At 38.6% G+C, this 20,452-nt stretch overlaps 1 protein-coding gene across 4 annotated transcripts in view; it reads right to left on the reverse strand.

Moving 5' to 3' along the window:
- KCND3 (potassium voltage-gated channel subfamily D member 3) overlaps positions 1 to 20,452 on the reverse strand; it is a 349,824-nt gene that overhangs the window by 318,013 nt on the left and 11,359 nt on the right. For all 4 annotated transcript variants that reach the window (XM_060772742.2, XM_060772739.2, XM_060772740.2 and 1 more), the window contains exon 2: positions 16,644 to 17,830. In XM_060772742.2, the coding sequence (XP_060628725.1) occupies positions 16,644 to 17,749 (1,106 nt within the window). In that variant the 5' untranslated portion in view covers positions 17,750 to 17,830. The remainder of the gene's footprint in view (positions 1 to 16,643; positions 17,831 to 20,452) is intronic.

Consider the following 20,452-nt stretch of genomic DNA (forward strand, 5'->3'; position numbering starts at 1 on the left):
CTATGCTTGTTGATCTTGAGAAAAGCAATGGTATGCAGCAGATTAGTTATTTCACTTCCCCTTCTCATTTCTATCAAGTGGGAAAGGCAAAAATTGAAACCAGTAGGTGGGATTCACAGCCAATGTCTCGTGCTTAAATCATACTCAGTAAATATGATGTAGTGCATCACACACTATTTTCTGCAAGGCTGGAAGAGGAGTGAACTGCAGCTCCTACAATTATACACAAGGATTAATCAGGTATCTATTTCTAATGGTGAAAACATGCATCATATTTCAAGATGGAAGTGGAGTTGGTTTGAGCATTTCATTTTTGCCTTCTTTCTTGAAGCTGTGTTCACATGACTCTTATTCTATGCCTTGTCAGTTGACATACAACATCTGTTTTCACTGTGAAGACATACACATGGTAACAGTGTGCAACAAATCAGAAGGCCTCTGCTTGATCAGACAAAAACACATTTTCAATAGCCTTGTATATTGGGTTGCTGTGAGTTTTCTGGGCTGTATGGCCATGTTCCAGGAGTGTTCTCCCCTTATATTTCACCCATATCTATGGCAGGCATCCTCAGAGGTCGTGAGGTTGGTTGGAAACTAGGCAAGTGAGGTTTATATATCTGTGGAATGTCACCCATATCTATGGCAGGCATCCTCAGAGGTCGTGAGGTTGGTTGGAAACTAGGCAAGTGAGGTTTATATATCTGTGGAATTGTCTGCTTGAGGCAAGTGTGAATGTTGCAATTGGCCACCTTGATTAGCATTGAATGGCCTTGCATATTGTTTATTGTGGAGAAAGGTGTGATGAAAATAAAAATCATTATCAACACCACCACCATCATTATCACAATCATCTTACTTCTCACAGAAGTCAAAACCCATGCCTTGAGCAATGTTGGTATTGAAAGAGGAAACTGCTTCACTGCAATTCATATTCAATGAAACATAAACCACCCTTCTCAGATCTTGGAAACTTTGCTGTTTTGGATTCGAATTCTCAGAATAACAATTGGCAATGCTGGCTGGGAGTCTCCTGAATTTTTATTAAAATATTGCTATATTAGGGTAGTAGCAATGTTTGGGGGGCAATTTATTTAGTAATAATAAATGACAGAAAAGCCATTTTTTTAGAACAGGAAATGTATCCAGTAATAGAGCCATCACCCTATTTGGGACAAACTGGCAACTTATTTGAATCACAACTTAGATTAATATGCCAATGCCTTTTTTTTTCTAGAAAAATTAGAAATATTCCTGTTTTTGGAAATTTACCAGTAAGCTTGCATCTTCTACTGCCTATTTTATCCTAACATGAGTGGCTCTAATTATTCTTTCAAAATTTTCTTGCTCATTTTAGCATATTATCTTCCATTAATTTGGTTCATTGCCATTTTTATAATTATTGCAAAAGTTATTATTAGATACTAAGATTTTCATAGTTATTTTTTATGCTGGACAGAATAATTTCCTAATTTAATATTACAAGGATATCTTCTACTGATTGAAGACCTCATTTAAAAACTATAGAAGTGAGCATTAGGGCTTGACCAGCATGTTGGCAAGTAGCAAACAAATCTAAACAGCATTGTTTTATTAATTTCATGAGGTCTACTAATTGGAAGTTATCTCATCAGTTTCAGTCCTCTTACATCTGACTTTAAAAGGTTGATCTCAATAAGTCTAATTAAACACAGTGAAATACATTTCTGAACAAAATACAGAGTTGTGTGGCTTAATCTGTGTGTCTTTATATTGTTTTTGTTTGTGTTTAATAAACCGATCTTTTTAAAAATTGCATTACTAGAATAATACAAAGCCTGGTTCCATGAGCAATAATGCAAAAATGACAGCATGTACGAATAGGTTATGTAACCCATCAGCCACCTTAACAGGGGTCGATGTAGCTCTTGGACCCGACCCCAACTACCTGGAGAATTTAGAAAATTTGAAGGTATGACTGTTTTTGTTGGATATGGGCCGGTGAAACCACAAGTATGGATCCTGTGATTATTGTACTTTCATGACAAGCTGCACATTTTAAACTGTCCTTATTCCCAAACTGAGAGACTAGTCCTACCAGCTATTGCCTTTATGGATGGTTTGCACAACTTCATGTAAAAAAGCATTAAGTGGATGTGTGAGATAACACATTCACTCACTTTATACACACATATGCCACCAATAACTGGGAAGTCCTGGACCTCAAATGTTCTAAATGGAGGTCAGCTGTTACCAACAGTACTGTGGGATTCGAAGAGGCACAAATGGATGGTGAAAAGGTGAAATGTATCAAGAGGAAGGTGTGTCAAGCCAACTCTTGTCAGGGCCATCTTTCATCTGGAAATTGATGTCCTCAGTGTTTAAGAACATGCAGGTCAAGAATAGGTCTCTACAGTCACCTACCGGCCCACTGCCAAGACCCTGCACTTAGAAGGCAATCATACTCAGCCACGATGGATCGTCTATGATGATGACAACAGACATATGCACCTAACTAATATTTAATTGTGTTTCTCAGAAGGATAGAAGAGCCTGCCAGCTTCCAAAAGAGAATGCCTCTGTTAGAAGCGGACAGCTGATTTGGAATTAATTCTGAAGAGCCATTTTAGTAATTCAGATTGATTAAAGATGCACCCAAGAAAAACACTTTCATTACAAAATCTCCTGAGTAAAATTTAAATGATGCTAAATTAAAAACAGCCCCTGTTAAATCAGAAACTGATGAGCACAACAGGGCTAAGAAAGATGCAGGATCGGTATAATTTGATTGGTTTGTTTTGTTCCTCACTTCATTTATTCTCCAAAGGTTCATGAAGGATATCATATTGCTGCTATGCATATTCCAATTCTCCTCACAGTGAGAAGTTCCAGGCACTTACCTGGGTTTCATTAACTTTGGAAGGTGATCACAGAAGACACTGTAGGGCATATTAAAATCTTTATATTTATTTACAAATATACAGACTGAGCATAGGTGGCAGTTCTTCAAAATCTTCTACTCCTGCAAAAAACTACTCCCACATAAAATCTTCAGGGAGACAGTCTGTTAGTTCTTTAGAAATAACTCAGCTCTCAATGTTTCAGTCAAACTGCTTCGGCCACCATATTACTCTTATATAGACACAGGGACATAATAAGAAGTGTAGCTATTCGGTGGGAGGGAAGAATAAAGTCACTGCCCAATCATGTAAGAATTCTGCCATCCATGACTTTTTCTTCAGCCACCAAGTTCAGGCATCCAAGGTGTTGCACTCTAGCACTAAAACACCTGTTCACCCAGCACCATACCAGAGTCCAGTAGTACTATTTAAAACTGTTTATTAAAGAAAGCAGGTAAAAAAGGGGGAAAGTTATTTCCAAAAGGGTCAGTAGAACAGAAAATACAAAATAGCAATCCAAAGATGACAAAGTACATAAATTCAAGAGATCCAAAATCCACAGCAGTACTTTAAACAAAATCTAGAAACAATAAAACAAGAACTTTTTACAAGGCAAGCTCTCCCAAGAACGAAGGCATGAACCAGAACAGGAAACTTGAAACATGAACTTGAGAGCAGAGACAGGAAAGCCATCTTTATGACAACATTGTGTTTTCTGAGAAGCTTGAAGCCCAAACCACCTAATTTAAGCTTATCCAGATGCCCATGAGATCATGCCGAACACCCAAGGCCTTCAAGATCTTATCTCAGATTTTCTGACAATATCTCGCCTGTCTATTTTTCACTCCTTGGCTTCTCAGACCTAATCTAGTTTCCTGAGAAAACTCCCCATTGGCCCAAGGACGTTTCACAAGGGAACTGGAGCTTTCATTTATGTTGTCTGAGAATGAACACTGGAATCCAAAACATTGGCCTCATCTGCCTGCCATTCTCTCTGATCACTCCCAGACTCCTCACTTTGAAACCCATCAATTTCCTCATCCACTGAAACATCAGAAAAATTCTCTGCCACTTGCTGAGCTACAACATAAAGAAAGAAGGCAGGGAAAATCACCAAGGGAATGGGAACTCAGCAAATATAAAAGTTTAGATGTGAAAAATTTTCAATGTCTCTCTAACATTTCAATGTTCTGTAGAGATGTTTTCTATCAGGTGTTACCAATTTGCTATAAAACATTGTCCAATAAATCCTAGATATTTCTGTTCTAAAACAGAAAATGGGACTTGCTCCTAGGTAGATGTACAAGATTACACATGATGTAACAAAGGAGAAAGCTGGTTTCCATCTCCTTTATGAAGAGAGCAGCAAATTAAGAAGGAAGTTCTAGCCCCTCCCCCTTTATTTTGTGGATGACCCTTGGTGGGTCTAGGCACTAGACAATGAGCAACATGGAAATTGCCTCTGCCATGACATGCACAATACAAGTCATTTTTAATAAGTTTGTTGTTGCTCTGAATTGAGGGGCAAAATAAATGGTGAGTTGTGCCTTTAAAACCAAATAGATGGGTACAGAAGAATAGAGAATTCACTGCAGTTAGCCTATTGATGTCTTCTGTCTCCCTCAATCTCTTTTCCAAATGCTAGTGAAGACTTATCATACCAGTTTCATTATAATTACATCTTTACATACTTGAGCCGATGAACTTCTCTACATGTTAGCACAATGGTGTACTGTTTCATCCTCTCTTTCTTCTATATAGCACTGTAGGATTGAGCACTGATATCCACTTACCTGGAAATAAATCTGTCTGAAAAGCAATTGGAAACATGTGTAGACTTCAGTTTGTAAATAACACATATACACCTATAACACATATACAATCTAAACGAATGAGACTTTCTCTGAAGGTACGCTAATTTGAGTGAACTTCCGTAAAGGAAAAATAATGATTAGCAGGTGAAGCATCTTCAAAAAGCCAATTATTGTTTTAACATACATATTTTTAGCAGACTTTTCTCTCTGCCTCAATGAACCTAACGTGTGAGAAGTTAACCTACATTTTCCCAATTATTTATAAATCAATCTGTTTTACTAACAAGAACAAGGGCAGTCCCTCAATTACCCAAATTAAATTCCTTGATGCAGAAAATCAACCAACATTATCTTCTAATTCTTATTTTAAGGCACACATACATTTTTTCTGGCCCAACCCCATTTCAGCAATGCTAATTGGCCTGTAAAGTGCAACTGAGCCAATCTTTCCGAACTGTTTATAAAATCTCAGAGAATTGTTGAAAGGCGAATGGCCACACAAGTAATTGGTAAAGCACAGGCCTATTGTGTTGTACACTTGAGAGTAGGGTTGGATGCTTTTGGCAAGATACAATAGGTACAGAATTACAAACACAGACTAATTAGGATTAAGCTCCTGCCAGCACGACCCCCTAAGCATGTTGTACTGTATAAGTACATTTGGACAGAAAGAGACTCCTGAATAAGTTGGAAAATAGCACCTAGCCTATGCCTTGGGGGAAAGCGGGGAACCTAAAGGTTGATTGAGACTGAATCAAAACGTATATCCTTTATAAATATCTGCCAAATTATAAACAGTAAATTAAACAACAATGCAATGTCTTAAAGTTTTGTTATCCTTGTTTAAATTTTATCCCAGTGCTTGCAATTATTATTATCTAAAATAAAAACAGTTAGCAATGGCACCCCTAGTTTGGGAGCAAATTTTTGTTAGCATGAATGTCGATTTGTCTGGCATAATGAAGGCTTGATCCCATGAGCCCTATAAATAGGTCATGATAAGGGTGAATGTGCCATCTGGAGATATGAAAGGTGTAAATCCAATGCCATGCTATCATCCTAGCAGAATGAGAGCTTCTTTCCTCCACCCATATCCATTCTTGCCATTCAAAAACCTGCCTCAGATATTGCTTTTTCACTACTGAATGACCATCAGAGGGCCTTAAGAAAATCACTCGCTGTTACCTTTTGCTCTTCCATTTCTGCTCATCCTCTCTGTGCCCCATGGCTACTCTAGCATGTATGCATATATGGATCAATGGGGGCTGTTGAAGTAGACAGAATACTATTTATTGCATTATTAAAATGTCCTGGTCTGAATTAAAAGAACTCAGGGCAGCAAACAATACAATCAGTGTAATCAATTAAAAAAATTCAACAAACACCAAGCATATTAAACAATTTAACAAGTTAAAGTGAAACAGAAAACCTGTTTAAGCAATCTAAAACTACTTAATTTTAGGTAATTGTGTAATGTACGTGTAAATTGGCAAAAGACTGACAAAAGCCTTTTTTAAAATAATGTAAGTACCATAACAGCAGTATAATATTAAATAAAACTTGTTTCTCTTTAAGGTTGCACAGGATAATTGCCCTTTCTACTTGAGAGTTGCCCAGCACTGTGGGGCAGATTTTAAGCAGGTCAGAAGAAGGGGGAAATTGGCAGTTTCTAAACCTGCTGGCAGAAGCAGTGTCATCAGTGGAACAACCCTATTGCCTAAAGACTTGCTATTTCAATATACCACCCCTCTGAACCCATGGATTCTGTATCCACATATTCAACCAATCATGCTTGATTTTTTTTTAAAAAAATCCTCTAAATAAACCGTTATTTTGCCACTTTATACAGGTGCACCATTTTACTACACCATTGCATATTACAAGACTTGAGCATTTATGGATTTTAATATTCATGTGGGTTCCTGGAATTAAAACCCAATATATAAGGACCCACTCTATTGCATAGAATGGTATAGTTTTCAGGAAATAGGGTCCTAGTTCAAGTTTGTTCCTAACCCTCAGGTTTTAGTGCTGAAAACAAATACAGGGAAGGCATCTAATGTTGGTATTAAGCATTTAGTATTAAATACCAATCATGGCTGCTCACAGCTTGTTATTCAAATGCACGTATACACAGAGAGAACTCCCCCCCCCACACACACACACACTGTCTAGAAATTAAGACAGAAATCTTAGCTAAAGGGGCTGATACCCGATCAAGGTGAAATGTGGGGATTATTCCTTCTCACTTTCTTAGGGAGATGGAATAAGGTACATTTAATCTCGCTTGCTTGCTTCTTGCCAGAAGGTGGATACAGAGCAGATGGGAGGCTGAGCCATGGCACTGCGGTGCCTGGGAAGGAAGGATGGAATGAGCTAAGCAACTACACACAACCTGGTTTTTGAAAGCTGCAGCAACCAATCAATTAATTCTTACTATTTATAGAAAGTTGCTGCTCTCATACCTGGGCTAGGGATTTGCACACTGGCCCCTCTTCTTGCCTGAAACCAAGCCTACCAAAATGAGAGAATGTATGCAATTCTGTCCAGAGATTACCCACAACAACTAGAGGCATAGGGATCTGGCAACCCCATTAGAAACTTCACAAAATCCAGTAATTTGCTTTGCCAGATGTGCAACAGTTAGTTCAATTCCCCAGTCTTCACAGAGTTTAAGGATTCAAAACACTGAGCTGAAGTTCACACTTTTATTTAGAAAGACATACAATTTTTGTTTGTGTGCTATGCAATAATATTTCTGTAAGGAAAGGAAACAATAAATTTAAAATGTATATTGTATGCTTTACATAAACAATAACTACAGGTTCAGCATCCCTAACCCAGAAATCAGAACACCTCCTTCTTCTCTACCCGCTTCTGTCATTTTTTTTTGGGGGGGGGGGATTTGAAATATCTGCAAAAGTGCCCAGAAGCTGAGCTATTGGGTTTTTTTTTTGGGGGGGGGGGGTTGCGTTCATTTGTTTGTGTGAAAAACAAATGAAACAAAGGATTTTTTTTCTATATCACAAAAAGGAGTATGCATGCATACTTGGATCTTTTACGGGCCTGCAATTTTATTTCATCTACTTGACTAATCAACTAAAGGGTTGTTGGATATCGTTTTCATTTTAGCAAGCTTTTTGAGAACTGATGGCACAGGGAAATTGTTTTTTTAAAAATGTGTCATGCTATTTATATTTTTGGTTTTTCTTTTTGATATTTTGTTTTTAGCTTCTCTTTAATATTTGGAAAGTTGTATATAAAAAAGTAGAGTCATGTCCGACTCTGGAAAATCAACTGTATATACAGTAGAGTCTTGCTTACCCAACCTTTGCTCATCCAGGATTCTGTATTATCCAACTGTCTGTATCCTGCCCAGATCCACAGTTGTTTTAATACATTGCAATGTTTTAGTGCTAAATTCCTAAATACAGTAATTACTACATAAAGTTACTGTGTATTGGACAGCTTTTTCTGTTGATTTGTTGAAAAACGTGATGTTTTGGTGATTCATTTGTAAAATCATAATGTAATTTGATGTTTAATAGGCTTTTCCTTAATCCCGCCTTATTATCCAACATTTTTGCTCATTCAATGTTCTGCCAGCCTGTTTATGTTGGATAAGTGAGACTCTACTGTACTCACATATAAATTTAAAGATTTGGTCAAAAGAACTTCCCCAGAACCCTGGGTTGATTTATCCATAGGTCAATGTAAGGAATGTAGTTTAACTTAAAAAAAGGATCCTTTTCTGCATAAAGTGGCAAAAAAGTGAGAGTTTAGTCCATCTCATTAGAATCTAAAAGGAGCACTATCTCTGCCATGATGCACCTTTTGGCTTTTTAAAATGCTTGGGTAGGAAAAATGGCAGCAGCTAGGGTCAACTGCATTTCTCAGGTGGTACTGAGGCTTTTTCCTCACTGGGGATTGACCCTTGATTTATCAATGGGTCATATCAAAATGTGTCATTTTTTGCCAAACTTTGTTACATGTGGATGCCTCCCGCCAACAACCAAAAAAGACACTCACACACTGAGCTGGGAGGAAAATGGCCACAACTCAATTATTGGTTACAGGAACTGAAAGGTTGGCAGCCAGGCATGGGTTCTGGATCAAGATTGGTCAGCCTGCTGCTGACTGATACCGCTAAACACGTCAGGGTGCCACCGGCGCAATACCGGGCTGCGTTACTCGGCACCCCTGGGAACCACTGGACATTCCCCCCTCCCTCTCCATGCACTGGGTGGGGGAAAAAAAACGGATCCAGGGCCCATGCCACACGTCACAAAAAGGGGGGTGGGACAAGTTGAAGCAGGCACGGTACCTGCACATGCGTGGGGCAGCCCTGTAAGGCCAGCTGGCCAACTGGCGGGAAAAACTTCCACTGCGCAGGGGGCTTCTGGGAAGAAGAAGCCCCCTGCGATCATCATGGCCGGGGGAGAGGACCCCCCTCCCCCGCCACAATGGGCATCGCCTGGTAAGTCAGGCAATGCATTTCTCAGCTTATAGACGAGGATGACTAAAATACCAGTACATACTATAGTTATATTTCCCACTTTTGTGCAATGTAATTTCTTTTAGCTGTGCTTTTTAAAACCTTTGTAACCCACCTTGAGTCCCAAACTGGGAAAAAGGCATGAGGATGATCATGACAACAACAACAATGATAATAACAATGATTTTATTATCTGGTTTATATGTAATTAGTTGATCACCCGGTTCTTGTTTTTTTGTACAGCAACTAGATTTTTCAGGTTATTTCTGAATATTGATGATGTTTGTTACCACAATGATGACAATGACTATCTAGCTGATGGCATAGTTCAGCTTGAAATCCAGATGGTTTCCCTTCAAATAGTAACATTAAGCTTCCTTCAAATGAAACCACTCTCCTGTTCTTGCTTGATGCTCCCTGTGTTTAAAAATAAATGAAGAAACAAGTGTCCCAGACTCAGATTATAGCTTAACAGAGATTTAGAAGATATGGCTAAGATTTTCAAACTTCTGTGACAAATGGATTTATGTGTGCCTTGTGTACAGCTGCCAAATTTGATGTATTTGATCTTTTGCTATAAATAAATGTTGTGTAATACATATGTTATTTATGTAGGTTTGAAACAATCTGAGGCAAATTTAACAAAAAGCTAGAGAGTTTTATCCTGCCCCCCCCCCCCCGCCCTATAGCAGTTTAAAAGCATGTGAAGTATTTATAATTTTCTGTTTATTCCATAAAACAAGCTTGTGAGGAAACATAAGAGTGAAAAAAAGTTCCAAATTTTACAATACAACTTAATAAGGATAAGGTTCTCCAAATATTGTTGAACTATAATTCCCAACATTCTTCACCTTTGCTGGGATAGCTAGGGCTCCAACAATATTGGGGGGCATATTTCCCCATCCCTGTCCTATATCTGTAGAATTCTCAAATCTAATAGAGCGGCACCATGATTTCCCTCGATCCAGAAACTATACTCCTTTTGATGCAGACCAAAAAGACAATGGAATTTTGGGCTGCATGAAAGGATGTCATAAGGAAGAGGGAGCAGACTTGTTTTTTTCTGCCCTGGAAACTAGGACTTGGAGCAATGGTTTCAAATTACAGGAAAGGAGATTCCACCTGAATATTAGGAAGAACTCCCTGACTGTAAGAGCTATTCACCAGTGTAACTCTCTGCCTCAGTGTGGTGGAAGCTCCTTCCTTGGAACTTTTAAACAGAGGTTGGATGGCCATCTGTCAGGGATACTTTGATTGTGCTTTTCCTGCATGGTAGAGGGTTGCACTAGATGACCCATGGGGTCTCTTCCAACTCCATTATTCTATGTTTCTATGAGTCTAATGACTCATAGAATCTATCTAGTATTATGCATAGTTGGTTCATAATAGTTTCACATCTTACAACCTCATCACAAAGGGCTAAATTCAGTAGCACAGGTTTAGCACAGGTCATCCACGGAGCCTGCTGATTCCCATCAAACAATGCTGGTGGGGCTTCGTGGGTGAAAGAGGGCAAAGCCAGTACATGGGACTGTGGCACAGCTGGCTGAGTGTCAGCTGCATTAAGATCACTCTGACCAAAAGGTCATGAGTTCGAAGCCAGCCCGGGTTGGAGTGGGTTTCCAACCAATTGTGTAGCCTGTTGTTGACCTTTGCAACCCGAAAGATAGTTGCATGTGTCAAGTAGGAAAATTAGGTACCACCGTAAAGTGTGGGGAGGCTAAATTAACTAATTTATGAGGCCATAAAAAAGACTCCAGCAAAGCACTCCAGCAAAAAAGCATATGGGGAATGTGGAAGTACTTAATCAGTGTCGCAGATGGACGATGAAAGCAACTAGCCCCCCTGGCGGCCAGAAAAAGTTAAATAGCCTCTGTGTATGTCTGTATATGTTGTATGTCAAAATTGGCATTGAACGTTTGCCATATATATGTGTACACTGTAATCCACCCTGAGTCCCCTGCGGGGTGAGAAGGGCAGAATATAAATGCTGTAAATAAATAAAATAAATAAATGCTGCTGCCGCAGCAACATGTAAGGCTTCCCGTATTGATGTAGAAAGCAATAGGGGAGGAGGGAAGCCATGTGAGCAACTCTTCCCCCCAAGGGATCAGTCAATTTAGGAGCCAGAAAATGTGGAGTGTGGGGCGCCAGGTACCCCATGTCCCTGACAATGTGGAGCAACTGCAGCAGCTGCATGACAGGTTGTTAATGTTCAGATAGTACCAAGACTCAAGGTCAATAGAAGGTCCAATTCTTGGAAGCATTTACTGTTTGGACTCGGGACCTCATCATGATGAGGTCAATAAGATGGGTGGCATTGGGGGATTTGCCACACAGTGTGGCAAATCCGATGGGTAGCAGGGAGAAAGAACTGCCCTATGCCCCATATTGTTCACTGCACCCCTTACCTTATCCCACAAGGGGAAGCACTATCTCTCGGTTTCCCTGTTCTTCTGAATGTGAATATGGGAAGCCTCCCATGCTCTCTGGGAAGTGTCTTAGCATGCTGCCAGGACACTTGCTGTTCAGAGACCCACTGGTGGGCTCTGCCAAGGAAGCAACCTGGAAGCATCCTAGGGATACTTCCTGAAGACTGTGTGAAGAAGTGGTATATCTCCCTGAATCTCCCTGGTTAGGGATGCTGGTTAAGGGTGGGTTGGTTCAGAGATTTGAGGTTCAATTTGTGTAGAACTGTTTCCAGGATTAGAGATGGTCTTGAGCCTGCAACATATAGAATATCACAGAAGCAGTCAGCCAATGTCTTGACATTCAGTTCTAATCCAAGCAAGGAATTAAGAGAAAATACCTGCATATAATCTGAATATCTAGCCCATTTCACCCAATCTGCTACCATCTAGATGTGCTGAATCCCAATAATCTCAAAACTAGGTTGCATGCTCATGCAAATGAGACACGTTGATCTATTCTGATTCTAGGTCCAGCTTGTCTGGCAATGTTGTCAGAGTAAGATAGTGGCGGTTTCTCCAGAGTGAAAGCAGAAATTTATTTACCGTAGTCTGACAAAAACTGACTCTGATATTTGCTTTTATGAAGTAATGTTATTTATTTTAATTTATTAATATATGTATAATATGTATGATTTATACTGGGATCTGAAAGTGGCATAAAATATATACAGTACAAACATTGAAAACTCCTTCAGATTAAGAATAGAAATATTTTAAAACGAGAAATGTACTCAACAAGGCAATAATTGAACCCATTTCAAAGGCTACAACAATTTAAAGCTGTGTATATGCATGTTTCAAAGTAAATTAATTCCCAAAGACATTAATAGAAACAAGTTTTGATTTGGCACCAGAATGACACTAACATTGGCACCAGTCAGACCTCTGAGAGGCAGCATGCCACAGCAGAGAAGGTCCTCTTCCATGTCATTCCACTTCATGTAGCTCTCACTGTCAGGGCACAATGGAGAGCTTATCACTGCTATCTCTGTTTTAATTTTTTCAAGCTTCAAACAAATGATATTTGGGAGGATGCGAACACAATGATGGACAGGGTATAGGGATTTTTCTTTGAAGATCCCCACCGCTATCACCAATTGTACAGATGTGGATGTTATGGAGGGAATTTACCTCAGGCCTCAATGGTGTAGAAGAGTGTATTATGGAGGAGGCCAATTATTATTTGTAAGTTAAGGTAACTGCCACCAACGTGAGGTATTTGAGGTACCACCGATGAGATCTGGCTCTACACACACAGATTAGTTGAGATGAGACGGTTTTCAACAAAAGATAACAAGTTTATTGTGTACAAAGCTTATGGTTGAAGGCTGTTAAATAACCTATGGAACTTTGAATATCACGTGGTTTATAATATAGTCCTCTCTTCCAGATAACACAGCTTGTGGCTAACTTTCACTGAGGTGAAGCTCTCTAGTGAACAATGTTTCACTACTATAACTAGCCTTTCAATTTGATCTTCCCTCGATCAAATCTCTGATCTCTAGCCCTTCCTTAACTAGGGATCTTAACTAGGCTTCCTTTAGTTTTCGTTGACTAAAGAATCTGGCCAGGTTTCTTTCTTCAGCCCTCCTAGACCGAGAAAACACCAGCCGCTCACACAAAAGCCTCTCTCTCAGGCCTTTCCAAGCCTCTCTCTACTGTTTTTTTAAAAAACGCACATAACTTTTCCTGCTTGGCTTTGCCCACTTCTCCCTCTCATGAGCTAGCCAGCCTCGTCTCCTTGGCAATGCTCACTGTGGATTCAAACCAGATGACTCCAGTTTTAGCTACTGTTACAAACACAAATACATACCCTAACAGTTAAACACAAACATAATAACAATGACTTCTGCACAATATTGTTTCAAAAATAAATATTTTCTTTTCTTTTGAAATGAATCCAAATTAAAAGAAATGCTTAACCATTCCTTCCAATACAAAAACAAGATGGCAACAGTATAGTACAAAGTTGCCCTTTCCAAAAGAACACTATACTGTAGTATTGAGTGATCTCAAAAATATAAAGGTGCAGGTTGGCTAAACAGCACAAATGACATGTTAAGATGAAAGTTTAAAGAACGAGAGCTACAGAAGGTATAGAATTGTCCCTCATTGCATAATCTTGATATGGTGACCTTATTGGTCTGTATCTTTAAAAGATGTCAGTAATCTGATCCTAAATCTAGATTACTCATTCTAATGACTACATCATCTTCTTTCATTTTAAAAAAAACAGACAAAAATCATATATGTGTGCATTAAATATTCTGGAGAGAAGGTAGGTCATGGCCATCCTCAAATATTAAATACAACATTTTGGTGTCTGCAATTTTTAAACTTCATCAGACAGTTTCAAGCATGCTTGCTATAATTTCTATGATTATCCTACTTTAGGGTCCTCAAAAACAATTGGTTTGAACTATGATTATATGCAGAATGGAAAGGTGCTCTACTAAAGCACAGCTTCATTTAGCTGAAGAAGAAATGAATGGTACCACGGCATTGGTCCCTATATACTTTTACATAGAGCTAGTTTTTATGTCCTGTGGATCTTGTCCCTGAAAATAAAAGCTAGTTGTTTGTCAACATTCTTAACTCTCCCTTTATTAACATTTTGTAGATCCCAGCCTCCCACAACCTGGTGACTTCCCGATATGAAATGTAGGTGCCAAGAACTATGCATACTGAGGATAATTAAAATGGTATTTGAACAAATCTGGTAGGTAGAGACTTCATAACGAACCATGTTAGCCCTAACTACAAATACATGTCTGGCACTCTTCACTATTTGTAAGATTTTTTATGTTTCTTATCTTCCCGTGTGCTAGGGAGTCATCATTTACCATCATGAGTAAATTTGTGCAACTTTTTCAGCTTTTGATATCACTTCACATCATTATCACCATTTGCCCTTCAAAATATTTATGCAGCAACTGTCACCTGAATGTACGTGTGCATATTGATTTTTTAATATAATTTTCCCTGCATACACACATCCTTCTTCACTGATTATAACCTGCAGATATATATAGCTACTTTCAACCTGTTCGCATCAAAGGAAGTCAACACACAGATGAGAAACATTTCAGAATATGTAAAAACACTCTTTTCCCCCCAAAGTTCCTATGGTAATATTCCAAATCTAATTAAGAAGTAGCTATGTTGGTTAAGAGATGACCAGTCAGGCAGCTAGATCATGTAGTGTTCATGAATGTTTCACATTCCTTTATTTTAACAGAAAAAAGCAAATCCAAAAAAATAGCTATTTCTCCATTTTGGGAGATTAATTATTATCTTAATAGTTTCAGCCTACAGTAATGTGCATGTTCAGTGTCAATATGAACTGAAGCCATTGAAAAACAAGAGCAGCAACAGATCAAATGTAGTAAACAAAGAAATATGAAAACAATTGCTTTATCCTTTTTAAAAATCAAAAGAAACTGAAAATCCTAGGCAGAAACAAATTTGACTGAAAACATTTCATCTTCTAGTCTCATAAATGAAATTCTAATATTATACATAGAGATCATTGAAGGTTAGGTCATTTTAAACAGCTGGGACAGACACTGATAATGCTTGCTATAATCCTATGTGAGTGTCAGAGAGAATATTTTTCCCTTAATGGGTCTGCAGAATGGACTGGCTCAAACATTCAAGTACAGAAAAGCTGACAATTCAATACAATCCATGAAAATTTTAAAGACAGCCAAAGGGCTATGTGCTCTGCAGAGAACTTGGATTTTTTTTTTTTTTGGTGCACTAGTTCTAGCATTCCCCAGCCAACCAATGGTTGCAACATGCTGGAAATTACAGCTCAAAAGAATACATTTTCCAAGCTCTGGTTCAAGCATTACATTTGCATGTGTCCATCTTATCAAGTTTAATCTGAAAGACATGTGGGCTTAACTGTGTGTATTTCACTGTTATATTGCGGGCATTGTATAATAAAAGCTTCCTTTAGTGACCCATAAGCTGTTGGGAAAATGATTTCTTCTTAACAAGTCAACTCTTTTCTCTAAAACATTACCAGCTCTTTGTATGTTCTCTGCAGTGCCTAACTTCTATTATGTGGATAAACAACAACCCCCAAACCATTTGCAAAACATTCTTAAAAACTCTGGGTTTCAAAAGTATATTTTATGTAAATGAATTCAACTCCTGCTGCAAAACATTCCTTGTTTAGTAATTATGAGAACGAAAAGGTGTTATTATTGCTTGTAGTATCTTTTTGACATTGGTCATCTGATACTCATCCCAAGGAGTTGTTCCAGTGTACGTGTAGTTTCTTACTCCACTTAGCTAATATTCTGGGCAGCGAAAAAAGTATTTTAAAGTTTTGATTTAGGTTTCTTTCAGAAAACAGCCTGAAAGATGGTTACAGGGATAAACATTGCCATGCTTGAGTAGAAAAAGATGTGTACATTTGAATCTAAAGCAAGTTTAATCAACTGAGTTCCTTATACCCTTGGGTTACTTCTCCTTCCTCATCTCCCTTTTTACAGGACTAGAACTTACTTTATCATTTTCATACCCATTTGGATTTATCTCCATGTTTATCTCCACCAAAAGCAATGAGAAAACCATCCAAATAACATTATAATAAAAGTATCTTCTTTAAGCAAACACAAAATGAAGAGTTTTGCAATTCTCTGCCTCTGATAATGAAATTGAAAGCAAGGTAGGTTTTATGCAGTCCTAGACTAAAACAATACAATTCAGTTTTCCACAACGTTACAGATGATACATCATTGCTGCAAAGGCACTTTAGCATTCCGTGCTTGAAGATTTGAAAGTCTGACTTGCTAGATGTAATTTACAAGGTGACCATGAAAGAATAATAACAACAATACTACTTATAATAGCTACTAAATGTTTTGTCTATTTTCAGGTGAAAAAAAGCCAACAACTCTATAACCTTGGGATTTTAGTAAATCCCACCAATCAGCACACTTGACCTTTTACCAGGAAAGAGAAATAGAGCACTTACCCCAGGGTTGTCATGGTGACAATAGTGTACCAAAACGAAGCTGGGATGCTGGTGAACTTGCTGGAGGAAGATCCTTTCTCTGCATAAAACATCACAGTAGCAAATATGATGATTGCCATCGTGAGAGAAAAGAGGAGAAAACCAAGCTCAGAGGCACAGCTCTTCAGAGTGTACCCCAAGATTCGCAAGCCTTGAGAGTGGCGGGAGAACTTGAAAATTCGGAACACCCTGAAAACTCTCAGAGTCACAAAGGCTCCACTCACATCTTCATTGTCGGTCATCACCAGGCCAATGTAGTAGGGCATAATGGCCACCACGTCAATGATGCTCATCACACTCCTGATGAACCTATAGCGACTGGGGGCTGCAAAGAGTCGCATAAGATATTCAACTGTAAAAATCATAACACAAGCTGTGTCCAAGCAGAAAAAAGCCATTACATATCTCTCCCCACATGGCAGTTCCCTGTTGCCAGGGACTGTGCCACACGGCACAGTCTCTACGACATTGGTGATCACAGAGACAGCAATAAAGAAGCCGGTGACATAGTAAAAGACTAAGGCTAAGGTGCTGGTATGGGGATTCTCAAAAGCTCGCCACATGGTTTGCCGGAAGCTCAAGGCTGGCATAGACTCTTGGTTGTTTTCAGAGTCATTGTCATCCATCAATCTTTCAGCATTTTCCCGTTTCCTATCTTTGTACTCTTCATAGCAGCAATCCCCAATTATATCAGGTAGGATCCCATAGAAGGCAAGCTCCTCGTCATAGGCTGAGATGCACTCATATCTTGGGTAATGCAGCCTGCCAGTTCTGTAAAAGTTTAAGATACACCTAAATACATCAGGGTCCCGGTCAAAAAAATATTCCTTTGTATCTTCATTGAAGAAGAACTCTTTTTCTGTGCTGCCAAGGAGAGTGTCAGGATATCTTTCCAATGTAGTCCTCCATGTCTGGAAGCGCCTACCACTCACATTAAGAATTATCAGCTCATCCTGCCGTCTGTTTTTATCTGTTGGGGCCAGAGGCATAGGACAGTTGGCTACTGGCATCCATCCTATGGCAGCTGCTCTGGCAAAGGGCAGCCATGCTGCTACACCTGCCGCCATGATGAATTGAAGCTCTGGAAGGATTGTTCTTCTTCGTTGTCTTCTTTTTGTTAAAACCACTTGGCTTCAGTTTAATTCCATCTAAAATACAATTAAATAGAATACCAAATGAGTGGCAATTTTTGCTAAGTTATTCCAATAAATTACAGAAGCCTTTCTGTGATGAAAGAGCAATAAGATTTTTAACAAAATGTAATAAATGAAGGCCTTAATTAGGTGAAATATATTTCCAGTCGCAACCATTGCATACTATATTTGTTCTGGCAACTACTAGAAGACTCAGAGAACTAGACAGCTGTTCCCAAGAATCCTATGCATAAGTGCTTATTCTCTGGAATGGGTAACATCAGATATGGAATGTGTCAACCCTTTTGGTCCACATCAAAGCAGAGATTGACAGTCCAGTGCTGCTCCCCAGCAGTGAGCTGTTTTTGCTCCCCCAACTCAAGCCTTTCTTAGGTTTCTATCTAGAAGAATGATTGTTTTAACATGCATTTGATAATCGGCATAGGTAAGTTATGACATTATTATAGGTAGAATTTGTGAATAGCAAATCATTCCTCATTACAAGCATTTAAAAGTAGCATCAGCATGCTAATTTAAATTTGCTTCCTTACAAACAAGCTTAATCTATCATTTCCCAAGTGTAAACACTGGGCCCTAATCAAGTAACACTGAAGTGCAATAAGGCATTACATAAAACTGGTACTGGCAGATATGATTTGACATTCACATGTACATAAAGAGAGGAGTGGGCAAATCTGTCCTTGCTTGACCTGTACAGGATTTCCCATCAGTATGCCATGTGAAAAGTCATATGCATATAAATGCTGTTCAATGGGCCATTTCACCCCCCAGCCCCATTCCAATAATAGACTGCTTATTTACCCCATTAACCCAATTGCAACCTGGGCTTCTATTGCATGGTGTAAAGGTCCAATATAGATCTTCACCCATAGAGCATTTATTTCACAAATATAAGTTCCCTGCCAGCCATGCAAATAAGCTCTGGAGCCGATCATATCTGATCACTCTGTGCAGCTGTCAAAAGGAGCTGGAAGTGCTGAATTATTTTGCTCGCTGCTCAACCAGTAGAATCATTTTTCAGTTCTGCAAGACCAAGATGGATTTCTAATCATCAGAATAAAGGCAATAATAATGCGAATAAAAAGCAGAATTTCATGTGACTCAGAACTCTCCTGGGAAGTGCTAGTATCTATTAAAGATTTATTGAAGCTAAATATATTCAGGGCTAATATGTTATCTCAACACTGATCTAGGGGCTAAAGGTGTGTTTTGCAGAACAATTGGTCTTCCACACTAGGCACATTGGCATGTACTGGGCTAGAGATGAATCCTTAGTGGTTAGGAAGAGATGTTACTTCTGTCAAGAAAAAAACACATACCCTTCTCTAATGCCTGGATCTTCAGTATGAGTCAAACAACTTGCTTGTCAATGTGATTATTATTATTATTATTATTATTATTATTATTATTATTGATTTTTACCTCACTTTTCTCCCACACCAAGCGGCTAGCAATACAATAAGTAAAAATTAAAACAGATTAAAACCTGATAAATTCCTTATAGCAATCTGATTATCTAACACTGTTGTAACAACATTTATATTAGTGCATTATTATAGGCTAGTGCATTGTTATTGTTGCTGCATTTATTTATATCCCACTTTCCTCTCCTAAAGAAGCCTAAACATTTTAATGAGGGAAATTCACATTTCAGGCTGTACTAGCTACAGAAAGGTATGTTCCATTGAAGTTAGTAAGATTTTGGAGCACAGGCCTATGTTTTCAAGGCCTATGTTTTCAAGGATCTTTGGCTGGACCTCATTGCATTAGATCAGGATTAGAATTTTTTTAATCCTACTAAATCATACTGGTGGCCAACCTACCCCAGTATTCTGTTCATTCAATGGCCAATGAGATACATATGGGTAGAAAGAAAGAAGTCAGCAAACCTTCCCTATTGTTGTTGTTCATCAACTGATATATAGAGGTAATTTTCCTTAGATATTAGAACTAATATATTGCTAGCATAACAAGTAGACATTAGTAGCCTTATCATCCATGAATTTATCTCAACTCCTTTTATAGTTTCCATGTGTGTGATTGCACTTTCTATAGTTTAGCAATTCAGTTTGAAAAAAAAATCATTTCTCTCCAAAGTCCTCCACCATTCAGTTTCATTGGGCATTCATATTGTAGGCAGAGAGAAGGCACAGGAGGCAGCTTCTTCTTATCTGCTTTCTCCACACCATCAATAATTTTAATACACCCATAACCAGTAGCTGAACCCTAATCCCCTAACATGACTGACTGCTTTGGAGTTTGGACTAAAATGTCATGTGGATCTATTGCCCCATTGACCTAGGAACCAGCTTCTACCACTTCCTCTATCATGTGTCCCCTTACTCATCTATTTTTCTAAGTTAAAACTTAACTAACCATGCATTGCTCCATTCCCTGAAATATTTTGATTGCCTGTTTTTGCTCTGTTTTAAAATATAGTTGAAGAATGCACAAAGAATGAACAGGGGCTTCAGCTGCAGCTACTAATACATTAGTGATGAGACAATACCTTTCTGGAAATGGCACAGGCCAGGAGATAAATTATACAATGCAAATCTGTACATGCTTACCCAGGCACAGGTTTTGCTAAGTTCAGGGTGTTTACTTACAAAGTGC

Source organism: Anolis sagrei, chromosome 4 (assembly GCF_037176765.1).
Source record: "Anolis sagrei isolate rAnoSag1 chromosome 4, rAnoSag1.mat, whole genome shotgun sequence".
NCBI lineage: Eukaryota > Metazoa > Chordata > Lepidosauria > Squamata > Dactyloidae > Anolis > Anolis sagrei.